We start from the raw sequence: 24,455 nt of genomic DNA, 5'->3' as shown, positions 1-24,455 counted from the left end.
AAGCAGCGAGGAGACACAGGTTAGTGATGCTAAACAGTCCAACAGTTTGAACAATTAAAATCCACCTCTGAGATGGACACTCGCGTGAAAACCTCAAGACACGATTCCAGCCTCACGGCTGCACAGATGGACTGGCTTTATGCAATTTATCAGCGGCTCACCTAGAAACACAGTGAGCCAAAATCCCAGGAACACTCCTGGTGCTGCTACGGCTGTAACATGATATAGACGTGTCAGCACAAGAAGACCGAACTGGCAGCTGGGCTGGGAGGACCAAGGTATGAAAACAAAATTCCCTGGCAGTGTAATTTTTAATTTTTCCCTAGCAAAAACAAGATCCAAGATGTTAAAAAAAAAAAAAAAAAGAGCAATCACAAAACAGGGGATGAAAAGGCTGCTGTCGAAAACATAATTACATTCCCAGATACGCGTACAGCCCTAGAAAGTTCTGAATAACACGTTTCTAAAGATGTTTTTAAATAACTACAGCATATTAATTACATATAAAGCTACCAACCCTTTTCTATCTTTATTTTGAAACCTCTGTTTGGAAGTGTTTTCCATTAGGCAACACCTTTCAAACACAGCCAGGTATGCAGCGCTGCTGTAGGTACTGAGGAACTGCATCTGTGGCTCTGGCTGGATGCGGCACCCATCATGCACCCCAACACTGGCCACGTTTCACTCCAATGGGGAGAACACAGCCGAGGGACAGACGTGTGGTACTCGCTGGGGGAACAGGCACAGGGAAGGGCTGGAGCCCACCACTTCCCTGGTACAACCACCTCTGCAATACCACCGTTTTCCTTATCTGTGTGGCTGCATCACTGTGAGGTCAGCAGGAAACCCTGTGACTGCATTGCCATGGAGCCAGTCAAGCAGGTGAACTCACTTCTGGCTGTTTCTCAAAGGCAAAGACAGCATGGGCAAGACTGCAGCCAAGGAAGAGCACAGAGCAAATGTTCGAGAGATGGCCCATCCTGCAGAGACCCCGCTTTCCTCTGTGGCCCCAAACATCTGGGCACTGTCTCTGCTGTCAGTCCTGTGTGCAAGAAGGCTGTGACCGAGCGGTTGTCCTCCTATCATCTTGTCCTCACCTGTCTCCATCTAGCGTCTTCTGCATCAGTGTCAGGCAGCTCCGAGAGGCTGGGCTACCTGCTTGCCCAGCCCCAGCCCACAAGTGGTCACCAGCGCCAGGCACAGATGTGCTCTGGGTTTCTATTCCCCAGCTGGGAAAAACTGCATCACTTCTCTCTGTAGTTTGTCCTGATGGAAAGTATTTTTTAAGAGCTACATAGTCCAAAATTAATCACAATAATTAATGAGAATAATTAAAGAGATGCACAACTAATGTTGCAAGCCTCTAAAATAGAAAGGTTGCAGACATCATCTGTTCTGCATCTAGAATTTGGGATAATCAATCCCAAAACCCAGTGCAACAAACAGCAAAGCCATTCAGAGGTGCCCATCCTACATCAGACTGGCTGTAGCAAAAAAAAAGAAACATCCAAAAACATGGCGCAACAGCGCTTTTCATTGCCAAAACCCTGGGCAGGGCAATAAAACCATTTTCAGGCCAGGAGAGGACATGGCAGAAATGATTTTGCAAAGGAGCAACACAGCGCTGGCAGAACTGGAGCACGGCAGAAATGGCTAGCACTCTGCTGGGCTGCCGCTCAGGGTGCCAGGCTAAAATAATGCGCAGAGCTCTCTGAGCTGGGAAGCTGCCTGCAAATGGCTTTTATTTGAGAAATAAAAATGTTTCTCAAAATTTATTTGAGAAAGAAAGAAAAATAAAAAGAGAGAAGGGCAACAGATCAGCAGGGAGAAGGGTGATGGCGCCTGGCAGAGCCTCACTGCTGTACAGCAAGGGCAGCAAACAAGGGACAGCAGAAATGCCCTCCCGCGCACGTGAGAATGCAAGCAGCGCAGGGCCTTGCAGAGCAGGGAAAGAGAAAGCCACAAGCGCTGCAAGCAGTGTTGCCAGGTGACGAGTGCCTAAGGAGAGGACAGGCAGGGTGTTCTCTCTGCTGGAATAGGAGTCCAAGCAGGACTCCTATCTCTAGTTTCATCACTCTATAAAATACCTGCCTGTCCGGGAGGTGTGGGGCCTGCGGGTACTTGCCAGGAGCTGGTGGAGGGCAGGGGCAGCGCAGAGCTGCCACAACCCAGCCATGCCCACAGCCTGCCCAGAATATCCCACAGCAGCTCCTTGTGTGTGGAATGGCCTCGCATGGCCAAGGCAGGCAAAAAAAACGCCTGCTGGAGTCCGCTGGCAGCTATACCCCAACGAACGGTGACACCACGACCCGGTCATCATGCCCAGCTTCACACAGTGTCTCTGTGCCACCCCAAAACCACGGCACTTCTCATTGCCAAAACCCCTGGCAGGGCAGCAATGATGAGCCCCCGTTTCTCTGAGCACAACTATCATCCTCCCTCCTCCACACACGGGAGACGCTGAGGCAGAGAGCAAGCAAGCGACATGACGCGTGCTCCTAGGGTTCAGTAATGAGACAGGATATCAGCAATATCCTCTTTGGCTTCGAGCCCCTTGGCAATTAGGACATCTCTCAGGGCACCCACCCTCCCCAACAGGGGCACCCAGGCAGAGACACCCAAACCAGCAGCACCTTGGCAAAGCATTCAAGAGCCATGAGCAGCGGCTGGAGACCTTGCGCTTTGCAAACTTTCCTCAGCACAGATGGGGACATGGAGCGACACGCAGTAAAAAAAAAAACAACCTTCCCGGGGGGGATACAAAAATAATACCGCGTACATTCCAGCTTCCCGAACAACAATCGCCTGAGGAGCCGGCACTGTGGGAAAGTCTCAGCTCGCTTTTCCTGGGTATTATAAATAGAATTATGGCTGCAAGCAGGGCTTTAAACACGGAGGAAGGGGGAAAAGGCCATTTAACGGGCTCTGTTTGAAGGCGGGCTCTGGCTGGCGTCCAGCTTTCTGCAGAACAGCTGGTTACTTCCTGCCAAGGGATGGCCAGCGTCACCACGCTGGGAACCAGGAAGCCCAGGCCGAGGGCCGCCTGTCAGTTCCCAGAGTCTGCGAGCTCACTAGGGGCATTGCCTTGGGCTGCCATGTATGTCACTTGGGAGCCTGCTCCGCTCCCACTCGGGGCCAGGCCTGTGTTCTCTGGTATGTTGCAAATGCCAGCAGACATACAGCACTGAGACTGGGTGAGTAGGTGTAAGACTTTCCCAGGAGGACTCTGACTGGCAGGCTTGCATCTGAAGGGTCTCAAGAACTTCTCTTCCAGCGAGCTGCTTGGTTTCTCAGCCCACGTGAAGGCTCAGTGACTATCAAGCCCCACGGGACTGAATCCCACAGCTTACTCACACTGCCTGGTTCTCCAAGCTCATCTTTGTCCAGTTGACTGCTGCTGCCTTTCCTGTATGGGTACACTGCTCATCACAAGCCCCTGCAGAGCCTTGCCATGGGCAAGAGCCTTGTCAACATCCTGCTATCCACATCCTGTTATTCCTCTCTTCCTTATTCTAGCTCCTACTCATCTGGGTTATGAGCCTGCAGTTCCCCAGGCCACCTTTTCAGCACTAGCATCATACTTTAAGCAGGATATCACACATCAGAGCCAGCGGCTTGTTCTGTAGTGGTACCACCAGGGCAGTTCATTACTTAGTCTCGCTGCTCCCTAACCTCTTCTCCCACCACTTCAACAGGAGCCAAAACGCCTCCTTCAGCCTAAGAGCCCCTGCCTCTTCCACTGTAAGAAACAATGCAGACACGCTTCAGCTTCCTGCCACGATATTGCTGCTTCTCATCTTTCCTCACGGTTGCAGGCCGCATGCTCCCACCCCTGTGCAGAAGGTTTTACTCCCAGCCCTCAGGCCTGGCGCTCCCCAAGGCCCACCTCACGGACACCTGCCTCACAGACTCCCGCCTGGCTGTGCAGAGGGCCGGGCACGTCAGGCGTCAAAAACCCGTCACCCCACGGGAGAGAGTGGGGCGCTGCGGGACCGCCCCCAGCGAGCTGACGGCCCTAACAGCCCTCAACGGCCTCTACGCATGCCCGCGCCACGCGGTGGCGTCACTAGGCGAGGCGGCGGGAGGGGGGAGTGCGGCGCGCCTGCGCGGTGGGTGGGCGTGGCGCGGCGCGCGCCTTTGTTTGGGGCGGCGGTTTCCCAGGCTGCCCGGCGCGCCCCGTGGGGGGCGGGGCCGGGCCGGGCGGCGCGGCGCGGCGCGGCGCGGGGGGGCGGGGCGGGGCGGGCGCGGGCCCGCGGGGTCAGTCGGAGCGCAGCGGCGGGCGAGGGCGGTGGTGCCGAGCTGAGCCGAACCGAGCGGAGCGGAGCAGGCGGGCCGACCCAGCTAGCCACCCAGCTACCCAGTCGGAGCCGGGCCGAGCCGAGCCGAGGATGATAAACACTCAGGACAGGTGCGGGGCGACGCGGTCTCCATCCTCCCCACATCGCTGGGCCCACCCCGCCGCGGCCTTCCTCGCCCCTCAGAGCGGTGGTGGCGCCCGGGCCTGGCGTGCAGGCGGGCGCTGAGGCGGGAGTGGAGGAGGAGGAGGGGGTGGGGGGCCGCGGGGGGCCGCGGGCGCGGGGGCGCGCGGCGGGCGGGTGCGCGCCCGCGGCTCTCCGCCTTTCCCGAGTTAAAATCCCCATCGGGACGTCCCTCCTCCGTGGGGGGAGACCCCCGGGTGGGTGTCTGGGCGCACCGGGGCTGGGTCCCTGGGGATGGGGGGGGGGCCGGCCAGCCAGCCAGCCAGCCACCTACCTACCTCAGCAGAGAGTGTCTGAGCACCCTTTTGCTAATAAGCCTTTAATGCCGAGGAGGGTTTGTGCCTTCCCTTCCTGCAGTCCGCGTGCATCTCTAAGGAAAGGTGATTTTTTTCTGGCAGGTTGATTATCAGCAGGCATGAACTTACTCGATTTGTGGGTATTTTTCTCAGCTGACCAATTTATTTTGTGTGTCTGTTCCTTATTTAGAGTCTGAAAAGTGTCGTTTCCCAAGCCCCTATCGTACCACGGAGGATGTGTATAAACCAGCCTTGTTTCTTGCCCGCTGTGTGTAGGGTAGATACTTGAGCTATGCTGCATTCATCAGATGGTTATTTACGAGTTGCTCCTCAAATCGGGTTCCTTAATATATGAATTGCAATGGCTGGCAGCATAATATCTTATTATTATGGGCTAAGTGCAACTACATCTTCAGAGCCTGTTTTAAAAAGGGGGGGGTAAATAAAATAAACAAAAAAACTTTGTTTCTATAATGTCAAGGGAGCTGTGTGGATCCTTCCATCAGGCCTAAGTGTTCAGTGCAAATAAAAGCTCCCAAAACCCAAGAAAATTTGCAGCTTTCTAGGCCCCAAGGTGCTGGTTGTTGTTGTGGACTGAAAGCAGCACTGGCCTGGGGCTTCAGGTGCGAGGGCTGTTGAAAAGCAGCTGTGACAGGGTTCAAAAGTTGAGGAGTTGTCCTTTGTGCTTCCCAGGGACAGGGCACAGGGTTGAGATCGCTGGAAGCTTAACAAGTTAAAATTATACATGTTGGCTGAAAATGTACGCTTGCTTCCAGCTCCCGTTTTACGCAGGACTTGCTTGAGAAGCTTTTGCTTGGGAGTTTCTTCAGGGAAAGGCCCTTGGTGATCTAAGTGCATCTTAATCTAAATCAATCTGCTGGAAAACAGCTTCTCAAAAGAGAAGAGAGGCTAGAAGGGAGCACAGTCCTATTTTTTTTAAGCTATGAACAGGCCTCGGGGAGCAGAGTTGCAGTGGGCTGCTCGTGCACGCATGCATCAATGGATAAGACTTCGTTGGGTGCTTGCACGAACTTCCCAGGTGCTAATGCACATCTGGAGGAAGCAAAACGCCTTTTAATCTGTGCCTCCCACACACACGCTCGCTCCCCAGCATTGCTCAATGGTGCTGCCCTGCATGTGCTGCGCTTGGGACCCTAGCTGGCTGCTGCCACTGCGAAGTTTTGGGGGAGGATAGCAGCGGCATGCAGGTCTGGGCTAGGTAAAGCCCCAGTGCTGCAGGCAGGGCTGAGCTGCTAAAGGGGTCTTGTGTTTTGACACCTGCATGTGCCAGAGGAAGCAAAGCTGGGAGGTGTCTTGAACTGCTTTGCATAAAAACTACTGTTTCTCTCTCTTTATTTTTTTCTTTTTCCCACAACTACACTTCATTATCCAGCTTCTTGATGCCTTGGCCAAGCTGGAGAGAGCTATCAATAGTACATTGTTGACTGGGGGTGAGGGAGGAGGGAAGGGAATAACAAAGCTGCCAACAGCTTTCTGGGGGTGGGGAACAGCACAGCAAAGTGCTTTGTCATGCCTCTCGACATCCACTACTACTGAATACACACTGCTCCATTGATAGCCCCAGTCATGCCCTGAAGAGGGACTGTATTAACAGAAAACGCCACTGAGCATGTGTGCAAAGGGTTTTGCCCTGAGACATCTTCAGTGCAACTGCTTAATATCTTTTCCTAGTGTGTTTAAACAGCCTTTTCTCCAAGCAGTGTCTGCTGTAGGCCATGGCACGTGGGAACGCTGCTGAAGAGCCCAGTCTCACAAACCTGGAGGAGGAGGAAATATGTGGAGGAGGAATATTTGTGTTTCCTGTAGAAAGATTATTTTGGTATGAGATGGCAAGCCAAGATCTTAGCAAATTCTGCCTGTGTCGTAACTGCATTTGCGAGTTATTTTTTGGCATTCAGAAACACCAAATTTCCATAGTTCGTTTGCAGTCTGGTATATGTTCTAGCATACTGTAGAGGCGGTTCAGGTGATTCTGATAGTGCAGCTCGGTACTTGGTCTTTGGATACTTAAGCCTGTCTCCCTTGTGGAGAGGGATTGGAGTGGAAAAACACTGTCTTGGGAACAGCTCAAGTGAGAAGTTTTAGGACAGACAGTAAGCTGTCAATACATCTACAGAGTCTGTCCATTATAGCCTTGTTCCTTGCTCCGTGTGCTTATTGAAAACCCTCACACTCCCCTTTATTTTGGTGGTGTTTATGTAGCTTTGCGCTAGCGTGTTTCACATAATGGGAGCACTGGGGAATGACTGGTTTCTCTGCATTGGTTTTGCAGGCTTTGTTAGAGGAATACTGCTGCTGTGCCGTGCCTCAGCAAAGAGCTTTTGTGGTACTGATAAAGGGAGCAAAGCTCCAGAAATAAAATAATTTGCTTTCATGAGGTTCCTAAAAGCTAGGGCAGATATTAAAGCCTGCGTTCAAAGTGATCCTGAAAGACCATGTGTAGGACATCCAAACAAACTTAGAAACTGCAAAGGAAACTTATTTTCTTGCTCTTAAAAGTAGATCTGTGGGGTGAACTTGTAATTTTTAGGGTTGGGGTGAAGGGTGCTTGTATGATGTTTCATTTGCATGTGAAAATGTCAACTCAGATGTTGTTGAGCATGTTGAAAATATCTGAAGAACCAGCCCTTTCGCTCCTCTTCGTTTTGAAAATGTGAAACTTAAACCTCCTCCTTCTGGGTCCTGTTGATCTATTTGTAGATATTTGTCTATAGAAAATGTGTGCTCATCTGGTCATGCGTTTCCAGCCATCTGCTATTGGCAGTCTTCCAGGCGTCCCTTATTAGCATGAGGTTGCTCAGCACTCTCTCCGGGATCTTGGCTGCAAAGCCCCTCCCCCATTTCTAACAAAACACCACTGGTTTCTGATACGGCTTGGGCAGCGAGTGTTTTTAATGTAGATGTCCAGGCACTAAAGCCCTGATAGCTGCCTCTGACGTGCTGTGGAGGAGCAGGGGTACGAGTGGTTTGGGGTCATGAGGAGCTGTAGCATCTGAAATGGGATCCCTGCTAATGTAACCTGATGTTCGTTCTTTCTTGCAGTAGTATTCTACCTTTGAGTAAATGTCCCCAGCTGCAGTGCTGCAGGCACATTGTTCCAGGGCCTCTGTGGTGCTCCTGATGCCCCTCACCCACTGTCGAAGATCCCCGGTGGGCGAGGGGGTAGCAGGGATCCTTCTCTTTCAGCTCTGATATATAAGGTGAGAAAGATCTGATGTCTAAATAATGACCTGTACCCATGTTGCAAATGTGTTTGGTTCCTTTCACAGTCTGATGGGAATAAATGCAAATAACTCCAAGGTAATAAGTGGAAGAACAGTTAATTTTTCAGCAACCATGTTGGCAGATTGCTGAGCTGCATGTAGTGCTCTCGTGTTTAAATATCACCTGTTTATTAAGAAATGAGACCTTTTCTCAAAGGTGTGCAGCAAGTAATTCACTAGCCCTGTTCCTGGAGGTCTGTTTCAGCTATTGTATGTGGAGCCAGCATTATCAAAACATGAAACAACTTCTTAAATGTCTCACAAAAGAGGAAGCAGGAAGCAGAAAGGTGAAATGCGGAGAGAGAATGGTTGATAAGCTCCTTCCTGTGCCCTAGTCTGGAAGGTAAAGCTGTTGGGGCCTGGGAGCTGCCTGAACCTACGTACAAGTAACTCCTGACTTCATAAAAGGACGAGGCAGCCGTGCACCTCACAGATGGGAACGTTTCTAGAACACATGCATAGAATGAGGCAAGATCAGGAAGGCTATGTGTCTTCAGACTTGCTTAGGAGCACGTGGATCTGTGTAGCTCTCATTTTTTGTCCCTCTTCATTCTACGGGACTTTTCCTTTCGAATGAGGAGACCTGGCTGTTCCTTGCTGTAGAATAATTGGCACTCGTGCAGCTTTGTGTTGTGTTATGGTGGCACACATCTGTCTCCCTTCTGGGACAGGGGCAACTTTTCCACAAGCCAGGGAGTAAAGTGCTATCAGATGAGGTAGCCTAAATTTATGCTCAGCTTGCAAATTTGGCTGTTCAGACAGGAGTGTTGTCATAGGTGTTAGACTTGATTTTTAATTACCCTCTGGGAGGCACACAGACTTTATATGATGAAAAGATACAGGCCATTTTGGGTCACAGCTACCAAAGTCTCCTCTTGAAATTCATGAGAGAATTGCAGACCTCACAGCTGCTTTCAGAGGAGTTTTCTTTAACGCAGCCTTGGTGAATTTAAAAATTCACAATGAACATGTGCCTCACCTGCTTACCTTGTGAATAAATGTCAATATCTGTAGCCTCTTAATAATTATGTAACATCTGCTTAATGCTATTGAGGTGAATTGTCATGGATGTTAGAGGGGCATGAAATCCAGAGAAGCAGCAGAGCGCAACAGGCTTCCTATCAGATAAAGCTATTTATGTATCTTCTTTAAGAGGGGCTCAGGACAAATAATGAATTCCCTCTGGGTGGGAGGGGATGAGAAATAGGGGACCTGCAACTTGAACTCCTGCAGGCCAGCTTTGCCAAGCCTTGCACGCACACCAGGCGAGGTCCGAAGGCAGAAAATGGGCTCAATGTGGAGGAGATGCTGGTGGAAAGAATCACAGTTTGGAGGCTTTGAAATGTTTGATTTCAGTATGGCCTTGAGTTAGCAGAGAAGCTTTTGGCAGTGGTGAGTAGGCAGGGGTTGCTGCCTGTGGGGATGTCATCTAGATAGCTGCATCCCAGAAATACAGATATAATTCTTTCTGGGTTTATTGCTGAGAAAACCTAGGAGAATCTGTCAGAAAATCAGGCCCTTCTGTAACACAGCTCATCCCAAAGCAGAGTGTGCTGTGTTTCCCAGTGGTTTAAAGTCCAACCTCAGACAGGGGTTACTGGAACCCTCTCTGCCCCTCTCAGTTGCCTGCTCAATCTAGTGGTGCTGTAGTTACATCAGGCTGAGCTTTTCAGCCAGCAAGCTTCAGTGTGACCTGGAAAGGCATCTGGACCCAAAAGCTTAAGTACTTTTTCCAGCTGTATCAGCTGTTCTAGTTCAAGGGATGACCTCTCTGAATGAGCCTGTCGCCTTCAGAGTATGCAGCACAGTGCTCATATACAGCTGCACTATAAATTAAGCAGCTGGGACTCCCTACAGATGTTGGTATTTTTGTGTTAAGAGACTTAATACTCAACCCTTCCTCAAGGGAGCTTTACTTGAGCTGGGAATGCAACAGCGATCGGTGTCGGTGCTGCGCAGTCAGGACAGGCTTTGCGCGAACGGATGTGCTCTGGCTAGCAAACTTGGCAGGAGGCTGCAGGTGTAGCACATGCCAACAGTAGGTTGCATACACAGGTTTCTTGAGTTGTTTGGCTATGGTAGACCATAACATCCTTTCTTCTTACGCTGCCAACATGTAGGAGCCTTCCCTGGTCCTTGTCGGGACATCTCAGGAGCTTAGCTGGGTTGGAAAATCTTGTGCTCAATAAATTGTAGCCAAGTGGAAGCGGTCCTTGCGGCTTTACTTCACTGAAATGGAGCCCAAGGCTGAAGAGCCAGTGGTTTAGGCAGCTGTGTATAAAAGATAGCCTGGTGGGTTGTGGTTTTTTTTTCCCCCCCCACAATAGCATAGCGGGGGGATTTTGCAGGGGTGAACTAAAACCAAGCATTTGTTGCATAAATGGGATTTTGCTTTGAGCAGCTTCCAAAGAATTCTGGGCTCCTGTGTCACAGGAAGAGCTGCTCTCCCCAGCATCTCGCTGTCTCTATTTTGATGCCTAGAAATAAAATACCAGCTGCCCAAGACAGGCTGTCTAAAGGTGATTCACACTGAACTGGGGGAACTGGTTCTCTTAATCCCTGTGGTTATGCTGCCTTTGGTTCATGGGCTGTCGCATTAGGGGTCTTTTTAAGTGGAAAAACCTTGCTAGGTTTGGAGTGCAGGGCATAACTTCTGGTGACAGAAGGGCTAAGCCAGAAGGCTTGGAAAACTTTTCCCCTCCTATTGTAGGCTCCTGCCAGTCTTCCTGCACAAATGCATGCGTGTGCCTCCCCCTTCAATGTGTCAATCCCAGCCTGCTTTTCTCAACTTCCTCACCCTGTTTTTGTTTTCATGAAATATAAGAAAAGAAGCATCTGTGAGCTTTTCTTGAGAGAAGGATCTTTCCTGAAACAGAAACGCTTTCTGCACAGTAACAACAACTGGAAAAGCCTCCTATAAAGTCACTGGTGAAGGACGTACATATAATCCCCTTGGTTCTGGTTTGGGGTGGATTGGTTGGTTGGTTTGGTTTTTTTAAATACACTTCTGTAGTGTGGAGCTCTTGCTGGGCTCCAGTCTGATTCTTGCCGCTAGCTCTGTGGTGGCTTTATCAGCAGCAGTCTGACTTCACTTGAGCAGCTGTCAGTAGGTTTCTTAGCACACTCAGCTTAAAAGTAGTAAAACCCGACAGCAGGTGCAGCCATGGAAACTTATTTCAAACTCGATGAACAAACTTACTTCCTACAGGATATTTATTCTGATGAAGTGTAAACTTGTTTTTCAGCTAAGCTTTGTGGGGTTTAAACAAATGGCAGCTTCCTCTGCTCCAGTTACCAAAGTCAGGCAGTTCCTGATTTGTATGCGGTGTTACTTTGTCACCAGCATTAACATACTCAATGGCTTCTTCCTTGTCACAGTAGTCAAACCAAGTGGGATCTATTTTCATGCACATGGTAATAGGAATTAAAGCACTGGGACACAGGTTTGAGGAGCCTAGAAAGGGTCTCGGATGTTTTTGCTGAACCGCTGATCTTTCAGTGATGCTTATACCTTAATAGCTTAAAACACGTACAAGAAAACATCTGCTTGAAAAGCAGCGATACTGAGGAGTCTTCTACCCTCTTACTAGGCACCGTTGGCTGCCGATGTGTTTGTACTGCCCATCTTGTAAATGCTTCTTCACTGCAGATCCAAACGGGACTAAGTTTTCTTTGCTGTACTGGCTGCCTGTGTGCGTTATGGTCAGAGATGAGTATGTGTCACTACAAAGCATTTAAGCCTAGTGTGGTGACATGCTGTCTTTCTGCAGCGATGATGTCACTTGTCTCATTGTCAGCAGATCAGAGTTCATCATGAGCTGCTGAATTAATTACCCTGATAAAATAAAATGCCCAGAGGCTGGATGGTTGCTCACCTAATGACCTGATGGAGCAAACAACCTCCCACCCCACCTGTTGATGCCATTGATGAGAGAGGGGCACACAGCTTTCCCAGGCATTCCCATGACTCGGGAACAGAGCAGACATGACTTGTATTATCTGGTTTACTTCTGCCCTTCAAAGCTGTGCAGGTGACTTTGTAAATGTGAGAGAATCAGGATGCATGAGCCTGTAACCAAGCAGATGGGAACAGTTTAGCTTCCACTGCAGCTGACAGCATTAACTCAGGAACCTAATGAATTTCTTCATTGTTTCATTGGGACTTTTTGCAGTGAAATGTGGAAATGATTATTGGGCAAGCCAGCTGCCTGCAAAAATTGTCAGGAGGAATGGAGTTTTAACCACGAAATTGTTTTCTAGGAACTGCTGAGCTGAATCTGAGGTGGTCTGCATGCTTGGCATTCTAGTTAGAGTAGTATTGGAGATGGACGTGTACCTTTGTGGTCTCTGGAAAAGACCTCGTCACAATCTTCAAATCTTTGTAGCTTCTGTCTGTTTTGCGATTCTCTCTGTATTTTCCTCCCTTGAACCAGGAAGCAAACCATTTGCCATACCGGTTGGTGTCAGATCTGGGAAAGCAATTTGTGGTCATCCCTTAAACAAAAAGACTGTCTTTGGGACTGGGGAGACAACAAAATTGGTCAGACTGTGGCAGCAGATGCTCTTCCAGCTTGTCAGTTCAAGTTGTGTTCTTTGACGGGTAGTTCATGAACCACCCTTCAAAGATGTGGCTGGGACCTGCAGTGAATGAATGGACTCTCACTACCCAGAAATTTAATATAATGTAAATATGCAAAACTGCATTCCCTTGAATAGGAAAACATGACTAGAAAATCACCCTGAGGTCTGAGTACTCATTGTGGTGAGCCTGTGAAAGGGCAAGGGAAAAGTATAATGTTCTTCTTAGTAAAACTATAATACCATTTATTTTGCATTTGCATCTCTCTAGTTATACTCCCCAAGCTGTTTAGTATGTAGGACTTACTTTTTTGTTCTTCATTTTTGTATTAGGTTAGAATAAAAGCAAGGTATTCTGGAAAATACAGGTACTTCAGAACAATAGCTATTAACCACTTACACACTTGTTCAGAGTGCTGAGACTCAGATATGAGCTTGCAGCCGACTGTGCATACCTTCACAAGCTATGGTGAGTCTCACAGTGGTGAATTTTAGTCATAAGCTGAAACTCTGGACACACACCAGTCTGTAAGGGCTGGTCCTTTCTCAGGAGGGCGCTCCCACTGAAACCAGTCCCTTTGCATTCTCACTTAAGCATGGTCTCTTACTTTTTTGTTTGTTTGTTTACAATCTTATGGATAGTTTTCTTTAACCCTAAAGCATATTTCATGAGCTCTCCTCCCTCCCTGCACAGGACGAGAAGATCACTGTTAACCAAGATGTCCCAGTACACGAAGGGAAGCCTCATATTGTCCACTTCCAGTACAAGGTCACAGAGGTGAAGACCTCGTCATGGGATGCAGTGCTCTCTAATCAGAGCCTCTTTGTGGAAATCCCTGATGGACTATTAGCTGATGGAAGCAAAGAAGGGTAAGTTCAGGATCCCAGAGCTGTGTCCATGGCTTCGCAGGGAGCAGGGCTTTGCTTACACGGGTGATGCTGTGTGTGTGAGGAGAATGGGCTGTATGTACAGCAGCTCTGTTCCTGGTATGTCCTTATTCCCTTGTCTTCAGAGAATTGTCCTCCTGTTAGTCCTCCTTATATATTTTCTTCCCACTTAGTGGTCATTTCAGATGGGTTACTGTTTTTTGAGTCCCTATGCTAATGAAAAATAAGCAGTAAATGAGCAGAGTGATTCTTTGCATACTTTGGTATGGAAAATCTACAAGCCTTTCTCCGATTTTTGTTCTGCTGGCCACTTGGCAAGCGTGTTTTGGCAGGTGTTTTCCTCTCTTTCAGGGAAAGAAAACTCCATTATATTGATGCACTCCTCATCAGTAGGTGGATCTACTCTTGAAGTGCTGCCATGCAGGCATTGGGCTCTGCCAGAGTCTCTGATTTTTCTCTGTTGGCAGAATACGGTAGTGTTTTGTCCAGACAGCTCTGCTCTGGGAATTTTGTGTAAACGCAGCTTCCAGATCAGCTACTTCCTGCCAAGTGCTTTGCCAGAGATCCCCACTGGTGGGGAGCACTGTAGTGTAGATGTAGCTTTACTGAATTCCTCTGCAAAGCTCTCTGAAGTCCTCCTAAATCTCCAAGTAGGCTTCGTCCCTAAATGACACAAGCTAATTAAGAAAAAAACCTCATTGGGCACCTTCAGTAAGTGCCAGTATTCTTGCTGTCTCACACTTGTTTCATTTGACTCTGAGTCCAGATAAATGTTTGCGTAACTTCTTCAGTCAGCCCATAAATCCTTTAGCTGTCCAAGTGCCTGCTCTCTTGGGAGCGGGTTCTTCTGGGAGAGTATTTACCCATCTGTGTCATCGTGACTTAAAGCACAATTTTGTAAGCTTATTTTTAGCTAGGTAAAACAGCCTAGTAGAGGCTATAACTAAAATAGTTCATTACCTTATTAACAAAACCCTTGCAAATTTAATCTCTCTCACTGCACTCCAGTCTCACTGACTGCTGTTTAATTAGATGTCGATGGAAGCCCTGTTTATCGCTGCTCTAGCAGCCTGCATTGTAAATGGTTACAAGGCCATCAGTGACAGCAATGGTTCCACTGTGCTGATCCCTGGAGACCAGAGAGGGGTTAATGCAGTGCTGCTTCCATCAAGAGGTGGCAGAAATAATTTAGCTGGAAAGGCAGGAAGTGTGGATTCAGGGTGCATCAGCTGTGCCATCCAGCTGATGTGTTCAGGAAACAGCTTTGCCTCTGCGCATGCTCCTTCAGTGATGTTTTTCTCTTCTCTTCTGCCTGGCATGAGATTTTTTTTTTCTTCTTCTTCTTCCCATAAAGCACAAAACTTGCAGATCCCCTCGTGTATGTTGCCAGTGGAGGGGATGTAGCCTGGCTCAGGATCAGCTGCAGTATTGAGGTTCCTGCATATGAAGGCTTCTGTACAAAATTACTGGCTGATGGGGATGGGTCCTTGTGCATGCTGGCACACAGATGCCAAGGACAGTGACTTGTTGGGTGAATTGGTGTGAGGATAGCTCTTAGTTTTGCAGGGCTGGATAGTGAAGCAGGAAGCCCATTGTTTCCGCACCCATTGTTCGCTGAAGGGGTCTGTAAAAAAAGTAATCTTTCTGCCTGAAAACATCCAAACAGTTGATAATGCTCAGAGGCTTCCTCAGGACAGGACTTCCTATAGCTGATGTTCTTTTTTCTTCTTCCTCCTTGGCAGGTTATCAGCACTGTTGGAGTTTGCTGAAGAAAAAATGAAGGTGAACTATGTCTTTATTTGCTTCAGAAAAAGCAGAGAAGACAGAGGTGAGAACTTGCCCCTGCTGTCAGGTTTGCTCCCTAGATCTAAAGCAGTGCTGCTGAAGCTGTACAAAAATCTGGTAATCCCAAGGGAAGGGAGTTCCTGCTTCCTATTGCAGTAATTGTTATATGCATAATTCTTGTGGCGTTCTTACAAATTAGAAATAGTTTCTTGTGGAGGAAATAAGCCCTTTCTTGAGACTAAGGGAGAGGGAGTATTTTGGTTTCTCCAGCAGATAGGCTTTGCTGTCCTGCCGTTAAATTATTACTAGTACTCTTATGCAGACAGCTGCTGCTGAATTACTTGGAGTATTTTCTTGTCCAGAAATTGGTTAATATTTCTCCTTTGGTGAGGAGTGAAGGTCTCCATTTGGCACCAGGCTTCTGTGATTTGGAAGTAGAAATCAGGGACAAGTTATTACATGGGATATGAACACTTAGAGCTTGTTGCCCTGATAGTTATCTGATTTTTAAAGATCTCCCAGCACTTTTGCCCATCCTAGACCTACAGTTTTGCCCATCCTGACCCTGGCTATAGATGCTTATGGCTTAAGGGGGCTGCATTAGGATCTAAAGATAGACGTGTTGGATGAGTGATTACAGCACAGAAGTTTGAGATTTGTGGTGAGGTACCAAGCTATGGATGTGTCACTTTAAATCTTACTAGATGCAGGCTAGTAACCAAGCAATTGCCATGGCAGGAGTAATTCAAACCTTAATTCTAACTTTACTCTGCTTCTTCACAAGCTGCACTGTCTTCTCTGAAATGAAGCACATTATTAGAGCTAAGCTGTGCTGAGCCCAGGAAGATGTCATTCCGTGTTATGATGCTATAATGTCACCATCACCACAGGTTGCATAGGTGACCTCCACAGTGGTGGATTTAGGAGACATCTTGATACTGCGTTTTGTTTTTAAAAATGGGCTAGGTGTTGCTCTTGGTCCTGGCTTATTTGTGAGAGTTCTGGAGCGGTCTAGATCCTGGGTCCTTGCCTATGCAGTTGAAATTCAGTGCTGTCCTGAAAATATACAGGAGGTCCTCCGCATGACTGCTCAACGGCTGGAAGTTGATCATCAGAGGGTGCTGTAGAGATTAGATGCTGCAGCAGGGTAACTTTCACGGGTCACAGGGAAGTGATCGCTTTGGTAACAAGCGGGCATGCATCCAGTCACTGTGTAATATAACCTTGCCTGACCAAGACAAGGTGCATATGGGGACTGACCCTGCTCTGAATTTCTGTGCATAACCCATGGTCTGAGGGTGCCTTTCCTGGGGGACTGCACCGAGCTGTGCTGAGTTGTCTTGAGTTTCTACTGGGCTCCAGGTCCTCCTCACAGAGACAGCAAATTTCTGCCTACACCCTGAGTAAGCAGATTCCTGTTTACTGCTCTCTGAGCCCTGAAAGTGGGTCAAAGGATGCTGGGACCCATGTAAGTACAGAATAAAAACTTTGATGTGCTGTGGGATGGCTACATGCATCCTGGGAAAGTGGGTCTGTGTGGCTGATGCAGGGAGATGACCAGTCATCACTGCTTCTCAGAGGGGATGGAAGAGAGATCATGGGATAGACATGGGCAGACATGCTCTGCTGCACAACTAAAATCCCCTTCACGCTTAGGAGCAGCTGTGATGAATACAGGGAGACAAAAACCTCCTATTCAAGAGTGCTGTCACATTAAAATGGTTTCTTTCTGTGGAGGAAGCTCTGGATGCACTCACAGAGGGTGTTCAGTGCACTTTGATATTTGTGGCTTCTAGGGTGATGCAGGTAAAGAGGATTATTCCTGGTGGTAACAGATTTCCTTCTCTTCGGTAGCTCCACTCCTGAAGACATTCAGCTTCTTGGGCTTTGAAATCGTGAGGCCTGGTCACCCCTCTGTCCCGTCACGACCAGATGTGATGTTCATGGTGTACCCCCTGGATCAGAACTCTTCCTCTGATGAAGAATAGCTGCAGTGGGGGGCTCCAGTGTGACCTGAAAATGCTGTTGAGGGGAGAGAGGGTTACATCTCCTTTCTTGAGGAAAGGGAAAACAAGCTTCTGTTGGACTGAAACTGCATTTCTCATTGTTAGATTGGCCTGTGTATCCTCAGAGTTGACTATCTCATTGAAACATGTTGCCTAGAGAACTATATATCCACACATATAATCACCAAATAGTAAATGGAAGATGTTTATGAACTGGCATAGGAGCTCTTTACATGCAGCTGTGTGGTGTGTTAGCCTAGGGGTGCCTGGTGCTGAGGTGCGTGAGGGAGCACAGCAGTAGATGCAGTATCAACTCCTTGACTTCTCTAAACTTGTGTTGGTTCTTTCCTGATCACCCGATGTATGCTCATCTGGCAGACTACCTTTTTATTTTTCACTCAGACTCTTAAGTAGAAGGCATGTGTTGGGTGTTAGGCACATGGAGGAGACATGCTTGAGCTTAACCTTTAACACTACATTAAAACCCCTGTGTGTCTCTGCTTTGGGGCAACAGGTGCTGTTTTAACTGGTCTAACTTTTTTTTTAAATTTCTTGCTCTTCCAGCTTTTGTTTTAAGCAGTCTTAACTCTGTCCAATGTTACCACTGCACTATCAGTGTTCAATAAAAGGGGCATTCAGATTAACTTCACACAGCTGGGGCTGCTTATTTGAAAGGAACAAAGCCTCTGGTGGGCCTCCTGTTGCGCTGCGATGGTTTCAGAGGGTCAAGTGAGTGTTCAGAGCAATACCTCTGCTCTGGGGGAATGTTTCCTTACCTGCCTGCAGTGTGATGATTGTGGTGGTCCAAGGAGCCTAAACAGCTCACACCTTTATCCTCTACCAAAGGATGGAGCAGGCCTGTGGCTGTCACCTCTGTTCTTCCTCCTCACCTTTCCAAAGAGATGATCTCAAGACTTGAGATGCCAAGCTAACAGCTGTATCCAAACCAAAGGGGGTTGTGTGGGGGGCAGGTGTGGACGGTGGCTCTGCCAGTCGTCGTGGGATGTTCTCCCTATCTGGGGGCTTTCCTGGGATGGAGGGATGGGGCTGCAGTGCTGGCAATAGCTTGCATTTCATCCCTACCCCTTCTAATGTTGGAGAATTAGGTTGTGCTCTTGGTTTTGTGCCATGTGGATGTAACCTGGCTGGCTTTCTTTGAAAGCCACATGAGAAGGGTGTATTTATAAACCCTGCTGTGAGCTCTCTTCCTGGCCTGGCTGCTTGCATGTGGACTTGTCCTTGTGTGCTTTGTTGTGCTCTCACCCTTCTGGGGAGGATTTTGTTAAAAACTGAAGCCAAGCCATTCCATAAACAACTTGCTCGGTGTTTTCTGTTTGGGGGAGAGAGGTGGGGCTGGGCGACAAGTTTGTGTGAATAAACCATCTTAAAGTTTGTGTCTCTCTTCCCTCCTTTCCCCTCCAATGAAATCAAAGGGCTGGTGGCTCTGTTCCCTCTTCAATAGAGCATTAAATCCAAAGTCTGGTTTAAAATGAGAGGCTGGGCTGTGCTGCGGGGAACATCTCTGCCCTAGCTTTTACTGTGGAGCCATTATCCCCTCTTGTGCTGGCTGTGGCTCTGCAACAGGCATTGTCCCTCCTGTCCTTGCTCCAGGTGCAGTGCAGAGACAGAGGAGACCTTGCACCTGTTCTCTAGCTGAAACAATGCTGATTTCTAGTTCTGGCTTTTGAAAGGCCATGTTTTATCCCTTCTTGTAGCTGGATCTGCCCCCACTCCTTCCTTGGGCTGGCAGGTGCCTCCCAGGGTGTTTCTACATGCCCCAGGGCCCTGCTACCACCCCATGGTGCTCCTCTACTAGCACATCCCTAATGTGATGGGGTGGGAACCACTTTGCTCCTTCATTACTGGTAAAATTTACAGGTGAAGTGCAAGGTCCTGGTCATGGGAGCTTAGAGTGAGGATGATCTCCTGAGCTTGTTAATAAGCTGCAGTTATGAGGCTGTGCCAGTGCATGTGCTTCTCTAACAAGTGCTGAATACTCTCCTGCCCTGGCTCAAGCACGTGTGGTCAAATGTAGAGGTCTCAGATCACTGAGTATCTTCAGAAATATCCTCTTGAAAACCTAAAGGGTGCTTCTCATGTCTCTGGGTGCTGCCTTCTGCACAGGTCACCTCCATTGCAAAGCTGGAGGAGCCAAGCTCTGCCCTGTGGCACACCAGTCCCCCAGCTGCCCCCCCCCCCCAAGGGGGCTCCCTGGGGCAATGGAGACGGGCTTGCCTGCTGTAGGACAGGAACCTGGTAGGCTGTGGGGCAGCTGCCCACTGATGGTGCCCAGGGGTTCAAGCCTGGGGGCTTCTGACCCAAATTGTCATGGCTGAGCTTGTGGAGCTGTGTGTGCTGGTGGCAGAGCGGAGGGGCTGGATCCAGGTGCGCAGGGCATGCAAGCAAGCACAAGGGTGCTGGGAGGCAGGACCTGCTGCCCCACTGGGCCACCCCACTACAGCCTTGGTGGCTGCAGACTGATGAGCTTGGCATCAGGAGCAGCATGTTTGCTTAAGCTCTCTCAGATGCCCCAGAGATGGGGACCACCCCTTCCCTCCAAAAATCACTGGCCACAGCTTTTGGGGACAAAGGACCAGAATTCAGGGGAGCAGGAAGAAAAAGCCACCCTCACAGGTTTGTGATTGTCTCTTAAAAAGATTTATTCTCTCTCCTTGCCCAAATGTATAAAGGCAAGAAGAGTACAGTTTGTATATATATATATTTTTATATATATATATATATATATAAAAAAACAAGGAACTTGGTAATAATGTACACTTTACAGAAGGGCAGAATCAGGAAGACTGAAATGAAACCCAACACAGCAATGCCAATGGAAACGAGCTATAAACACCAACGGTTTGATGTCCCGGCCAGCTGCCTGCGGGGCCCAGTGGGCAGGGGACTGGGCTGGGGAGGGGGACCTGGTGGGCAGGGGACCCCATGGGCAGGGGAGCGGCACTGCCATGGGGGCTGGGGTGCCAGTCCCATGGGTAAGAACTGACCAGGAAAACCTGAAGAACATCGAACCTCAAACCTATTCTGCATAAACCGTTGTTTCATTTAACACCTAAAGGGAGACTCAACCAGGACCCAACTGGGAAGGTGGGGAGCAGCGCCCTCCACTCCCCCCCTCCCACCCCCCCCGACTTTCAGCAAAGCCTGCAGCACCCCCCCACCCCAGCCCAGCCCCCCTTCTCCCTGCCCCTGGAGCCACTGGTGGGCCCCGGCTGTGCCAGGAACCAGGTTCTGCAGAACTGACCAAGGCTGGAGGTAGGAGCAGCTAGTTAGACGCTCCTCCACGGGTGGGATGTGGGGCTCCCCCATCACCCCAACCCCACCAGCCCCCAGCCCAGCAGCTACATGTGGCTCCTCAACGGGAAACAGTGGGTTGAGCTGCCACTCGGTGTAGCCTGCCCCATCCCCAAGGAGCATGCCATGCCACACGGCCCCGTCTTCTTGCAAAGACAACAAAGAGTGCAAGAAAAAATGAGTCGAACGAGAGCAGGCTGGGGCCACTGTGCTGCCAGCACCTGAACCAGGGCTGAGAGCAGCGAATGCCTCCTTTCCAACTGGGTAAAGTGGGATGGAGGGAAAGGGGGGGGGAAGAAAACAAAACCCAAAACAACAGCTTTCAAACAATTGCTTTTTACAGTATGTACAGAGCCCGGCGGGCAGAGCATCCCGGTACAGTGGCCCCTCAGGGCCGGTTGTGACACAGACACACACACACACAACCGAGACTGACAGCTCCCCCCCACCCCCACCCCCCCCCCGCCGTGCTCCCCTGGCCAGGCAGCAGGGAGCAGCGGGGAGAGAACCGGGGCGGCCTGGCTGCTACAGGGCCGAGGTAGAGCATCGGCCTGGGAAGAGCCGCTCCGGGGGCTGTGGGAGCAGAGGACCAGAAAGCCCCTGTCCTCAGGTGCTGGGGAGCAGCTGGGAGCAGGAACTGGCTTCCTCCAGGGCCTGGTGCCTCAAGCCCCAGCACGGGACCAGAGGGGGAATGGGCACGGTCCCAAGTGCCTCTGGCAGAGCCTAAGTGTGCTCGTTCCTTGCTGGGCTCTGCCCACAGCCTGGGGAAGCAGAGTTAAAAGCAAAAGGTGGATGGGGAGGGGAGCTGCAGCCCTCGTCCCTCCCCGCCCCCAAGTGGGACACATTGCCCCGGGGTTTGGGGCACACTTGCCGGTGTAGGGGGCAGAGGAAAAGCCGGGGGTTTGCAGAGTCACAGCTCAGAAACCAACTCAAAAGCTGCAGGCATGAGCTTCAGGCAGGTCTGGACCGTGCAAGGCACTGGGGAGGAACCCTGGCTGAGTGATCGGCACAGCCCCCAACTCTGAGCCCAGCTGCTTCCAGCCCTGCCTAGCCCCAGCCACCCGGGGTGCAGGTGGGGCAGAGGCTGCTTCACTGGAGCCATGAGCAGCCCCTGGCTCCCCCAGCCCACCGCTCCTGCCCACACAGGCCACAGAGCAGTGGGTGCCATGGGGTGCGGGAGCAGCCATGGGCTGGGAGAGGGTGCACCCCCACGTGCAGCATGTCCCTGTGCCCCACGGCCACCTCCAGTCAGGCTGACACCCCCACCCCCCCGGGCCCCCCAGTTCGCATCAGCCTCCCCGACACCTGTGTGAGCCTTCCTTTCCTGAGACTGTGACTCCACCGCGGGCTTGGCCCCACACTTTGAGCCCTGGTGAGGAGCACCCCTGCCTGCCCCCAGTCCTGTGGCACTCAGCCCCATCGTGAAGCAGCAGCTCGCAGAGACACGGCGGGGTCCCAAATCCATCAAGAAACCTCAGTGCTTCCATTTCCTCTTCATATGCACCAGGCAGGTGAGCCACCTCCATCCTGAGCGCCGGTGCCCAGTAGAATAAATATTTCCGCAGGTACCAGCTCAGCCACTCACCAAAGGGGAGGGTGTAGATGGGGGAGTCAGTGTGTGTCCGGTGGGGGGGGGGGGGGAGAAGACAGAGTCTGCCTCAGATCACGGCAGGAACATCAAGCAGAACAATTAACACCATTCAACTGATGTCTAAAGGAGTCTCCAGCGCTTCCCCATGTGAGCCAGTCACATGTCTCGTACAGCCCAGGCGTTCCGGCATGTCATGTCCTGCCACAACCCCAAGGTCAAGTCAGCTCCCGCCACTGGCAGCCCCCGACGACAGGCAAACCCCAAACCCTCTGCCCTCAAGAGCACCCCGCTATGCACCCATCCCGGCCACCTCCACCCCAGGCTGGTTCCTGCAGGTGAAGCAGGGTGCTGTGCCAGTGCCGCAGAAGGAGATCCTTACCGTTCTCACCTCCGGGGAGGTGGGTATAGGGAGGGAGCAGAGCCTTGCTGGCTGGCAACAATGGCCGTGGAGGAGAGACCTGCGGAGGACAAGCAGCGTCAGGAGCCAGCAGCCTGGGATGGGCACCCAGCCGTGCCAGGGGAGCTGGAAAGCACCAGATTCGGTCAAAGCAAAGGCTTTGACCAGCTCCTCCCCAGCTCCCCCTAGCCATGCCTGCAGCCCCGGCTGGGTGCCGGGATGAGGTTCAGCTCTCACCTGTTGCATAGGGCAGGTTGTACTGCGCTGGCAGCAGTGAGTACCCGAGGTGGTGGTGGTGGTGATGCGTCGAGAGCAGGCGCTGAGACGGTGAGGTGCGGGGCCGGTCGGCATTCCTCTCCCCCCCACCAGCTCCTCCAACGCTGCTACAGCTCCCGCCGCCTCCCACCACCCCACAGCCACTGCGGTCCCGCTCCTGAGATGTCTTCTCGCTTATCTGGAGAGGAGAAAGCAGACGCACGCTGAGGGACACTATCTGCTACTCCAGGGCACAGGGCAGCATTGGACCCACGCCGGGCACTCGAGGCTGCCTCATCAGGATGACATTCTCCCTGCCTTTGCCCAAAGGCTCCCCATGACGCTGCTGGGAGATGATGGGATGGCCAGAGACCAGTCCCAAAAGCAGCAGGGCAGACACAGGTCCCGTTTCAGGCAGCTCCTTCCTGCCCAAAACCAGGGTTTGCAGCCACTGTGTCATCCCAGCTCAGCCCAAGAGCAGCTCGTGACTCTACACTGCCGTGGCATGGAGCTCCTCCATCCCACCCACCAGCTCCAGGGCTGAGGACAAGCGTCACCCAGTCACTGCAGGGCCTGGAGAAGCCCTGGTGCTCCTCTGGGCCAGCCCTGCCCGCAGGTTTGGCTTGTCCATCCCAAAGGGGTTGTGTTGTGGGATTACTGCTTGGTCCCAGGTCTCCTACAGCAGCAGGAATGGCAAAAACCCACGGCAGGCAGAGTTGCTCCAGGCTAGTTATAGTATCCAGGGACCATCCCGAAGCTCATGCATGGAGCTGGACAAAGCCAGCACCTTCCTGACCCTCACCGTGGGTGATTTGCTCTTGTAGTGGCTGGCGTGCTGCTGCAGGATATCCAGGGCCTTGGACTCCGAGCTGGATTTACAACTCACACTGGGGCTGGCTCGGGACTTGTCACTGTCATCACTGCTGGATGCCTTGCTCCCGTACGGGGAGAAGGAATAGCTGGAGGGTAGGTATGATCCTGGGGGGGGGGGAAGAAAAAGCAGTCAGGGCATGAGGAGTCTTCGGGCAGCACAGCAGAAGCACATGGCTCTGCACGTGTGCCTCCAGGATTAAGAGGATGTCCCACAGCCATCCACCACTCCAGGAGCAGGGACAGCCTGGGAAGAGACATCCCCGAGAAGACCCTGGCTCCCTACCTGGGTAATTCTGCATCATGACGGTGGGCATGGCCCGGTAGCTGGGATGGCTGGGGTCGTATGACTGGCTGTAGGAGTAGCCGTGCATGTAGGGGATGTAGGACTGATGCTGCGTGAGGGGTGAAGACACGGGGACGTGGACGCTGGGTCTGGGGTCCTTCCCCACCATGCGAGCCTCCTCTGTGGGGGTCAGTTTGCACTCAGAGCTGGTGCTCTCCTTCCCGTCCTCCTTGGATGTGGCTTCTTTGCTTCGATTTCTTTCTTCCTTCAACTTTCGGTCCCTCTCCTCTTTCCACCGCTCGTCCTCCGTCTTGATGTCTGAGTACTTCGCCGGGTACACGTAGGTCCACATCCGGGGCTCGGCTTCCTGCAAGAACCAGCCAACCATCAGAGCTGCTGCCTCCTCCCTGCCTGTCCCAAAACCAGGCT

The 24,455-nt window shown here is 51.0% G+C and overlaps 2 protein-coding genes across 5 annotated transcripts in view; one reads left to right on the top strand and one right to left on the bottom strand.

The window, feature by feature from the left end:
* The first annotated feature begins 4,223 nt into the window (after nucleotides 1-4,223).
* Nucleotides 4,224-17,964, top strand: OAZ2 (ornithine decarboxylase antizyme 2). The gene is given in 6 exon segments (XM_072870327.1): nucleotides 4,224-4,408; nucleotides 7,838-7,913; nucleotides 7,915-7,995; nucleotides 13,331-13,506; nucleotides 15,267-15,352; nucleotides 17,164-17,964. Coding segments are annotated over 6 exon segments (573 nt in total). The 5' UTR covers nucleotides 4,224-4,388; the 3' UTR covers nucleotides 17,298-17,964.
* Nucleotides 17,965-20,012: 2,048 nt separating this feature from the next.
* Nucleotides 20,013-24,455, bottom strand: part of ZNF609 (zinc finger protein 609) — a 74,510-nt gene continuing 70,067 nt past the window's right edge. For 2 of the 4 annotated variants that reach the window (XM_072869167.1, XM_072869166.1), the window contains exons 6-10: nucleotides 24,027-24,393; nucleotides 23,673-23,848; nucleotides 22,853-23,069; nucleotides 22,598-22,676; nucleotides 20,013-22,416 (exon numbers count right to left, since the gene is read on the bottom strand). In XM_072869167.1, the coding sequence (XP_072725268.1) occupies nucleotides 22,603-22,676; nucleotides 22,853-23,069; nucleotides 23,673-23,848; nucleotides 24,027-24,393 (834 nt within the window). In that variant the 3' untranslated portion in view covers nucleotides 20,013-22,416; nucleotides 22,598-22,602. The remainder of the gene's footprint in view (nucleotides 22,417-22,597; nucleotides 22,677-22,852; nucleotides 23,070-23,672; nucleotides 23,849-24,026; nucleotides 24,394-24,455) is intronic. The other 2 variants (XM_072869165.1, XM_072869168.1) reach the window with 2 other exon arrangements.

This window comes from Ciconia boyciana, chromosome 8, assembly GCF_034638445.1.
Source record: "Ciconia boyciana chromosome 8, ASM3463844v1, whole genome shotgun sequence".
Classification (NCBI taxonomy): Eukaryota; Metazoa; Chordata; class Aves; order Ciconiiformes; family Ciconiidae; genus Ciconia; species Ciconia boyciana.
Note: the sequence above shows the minus strand (reverse complement) of the source record. Positions and strands in the feature narration are given on the sequence as shown.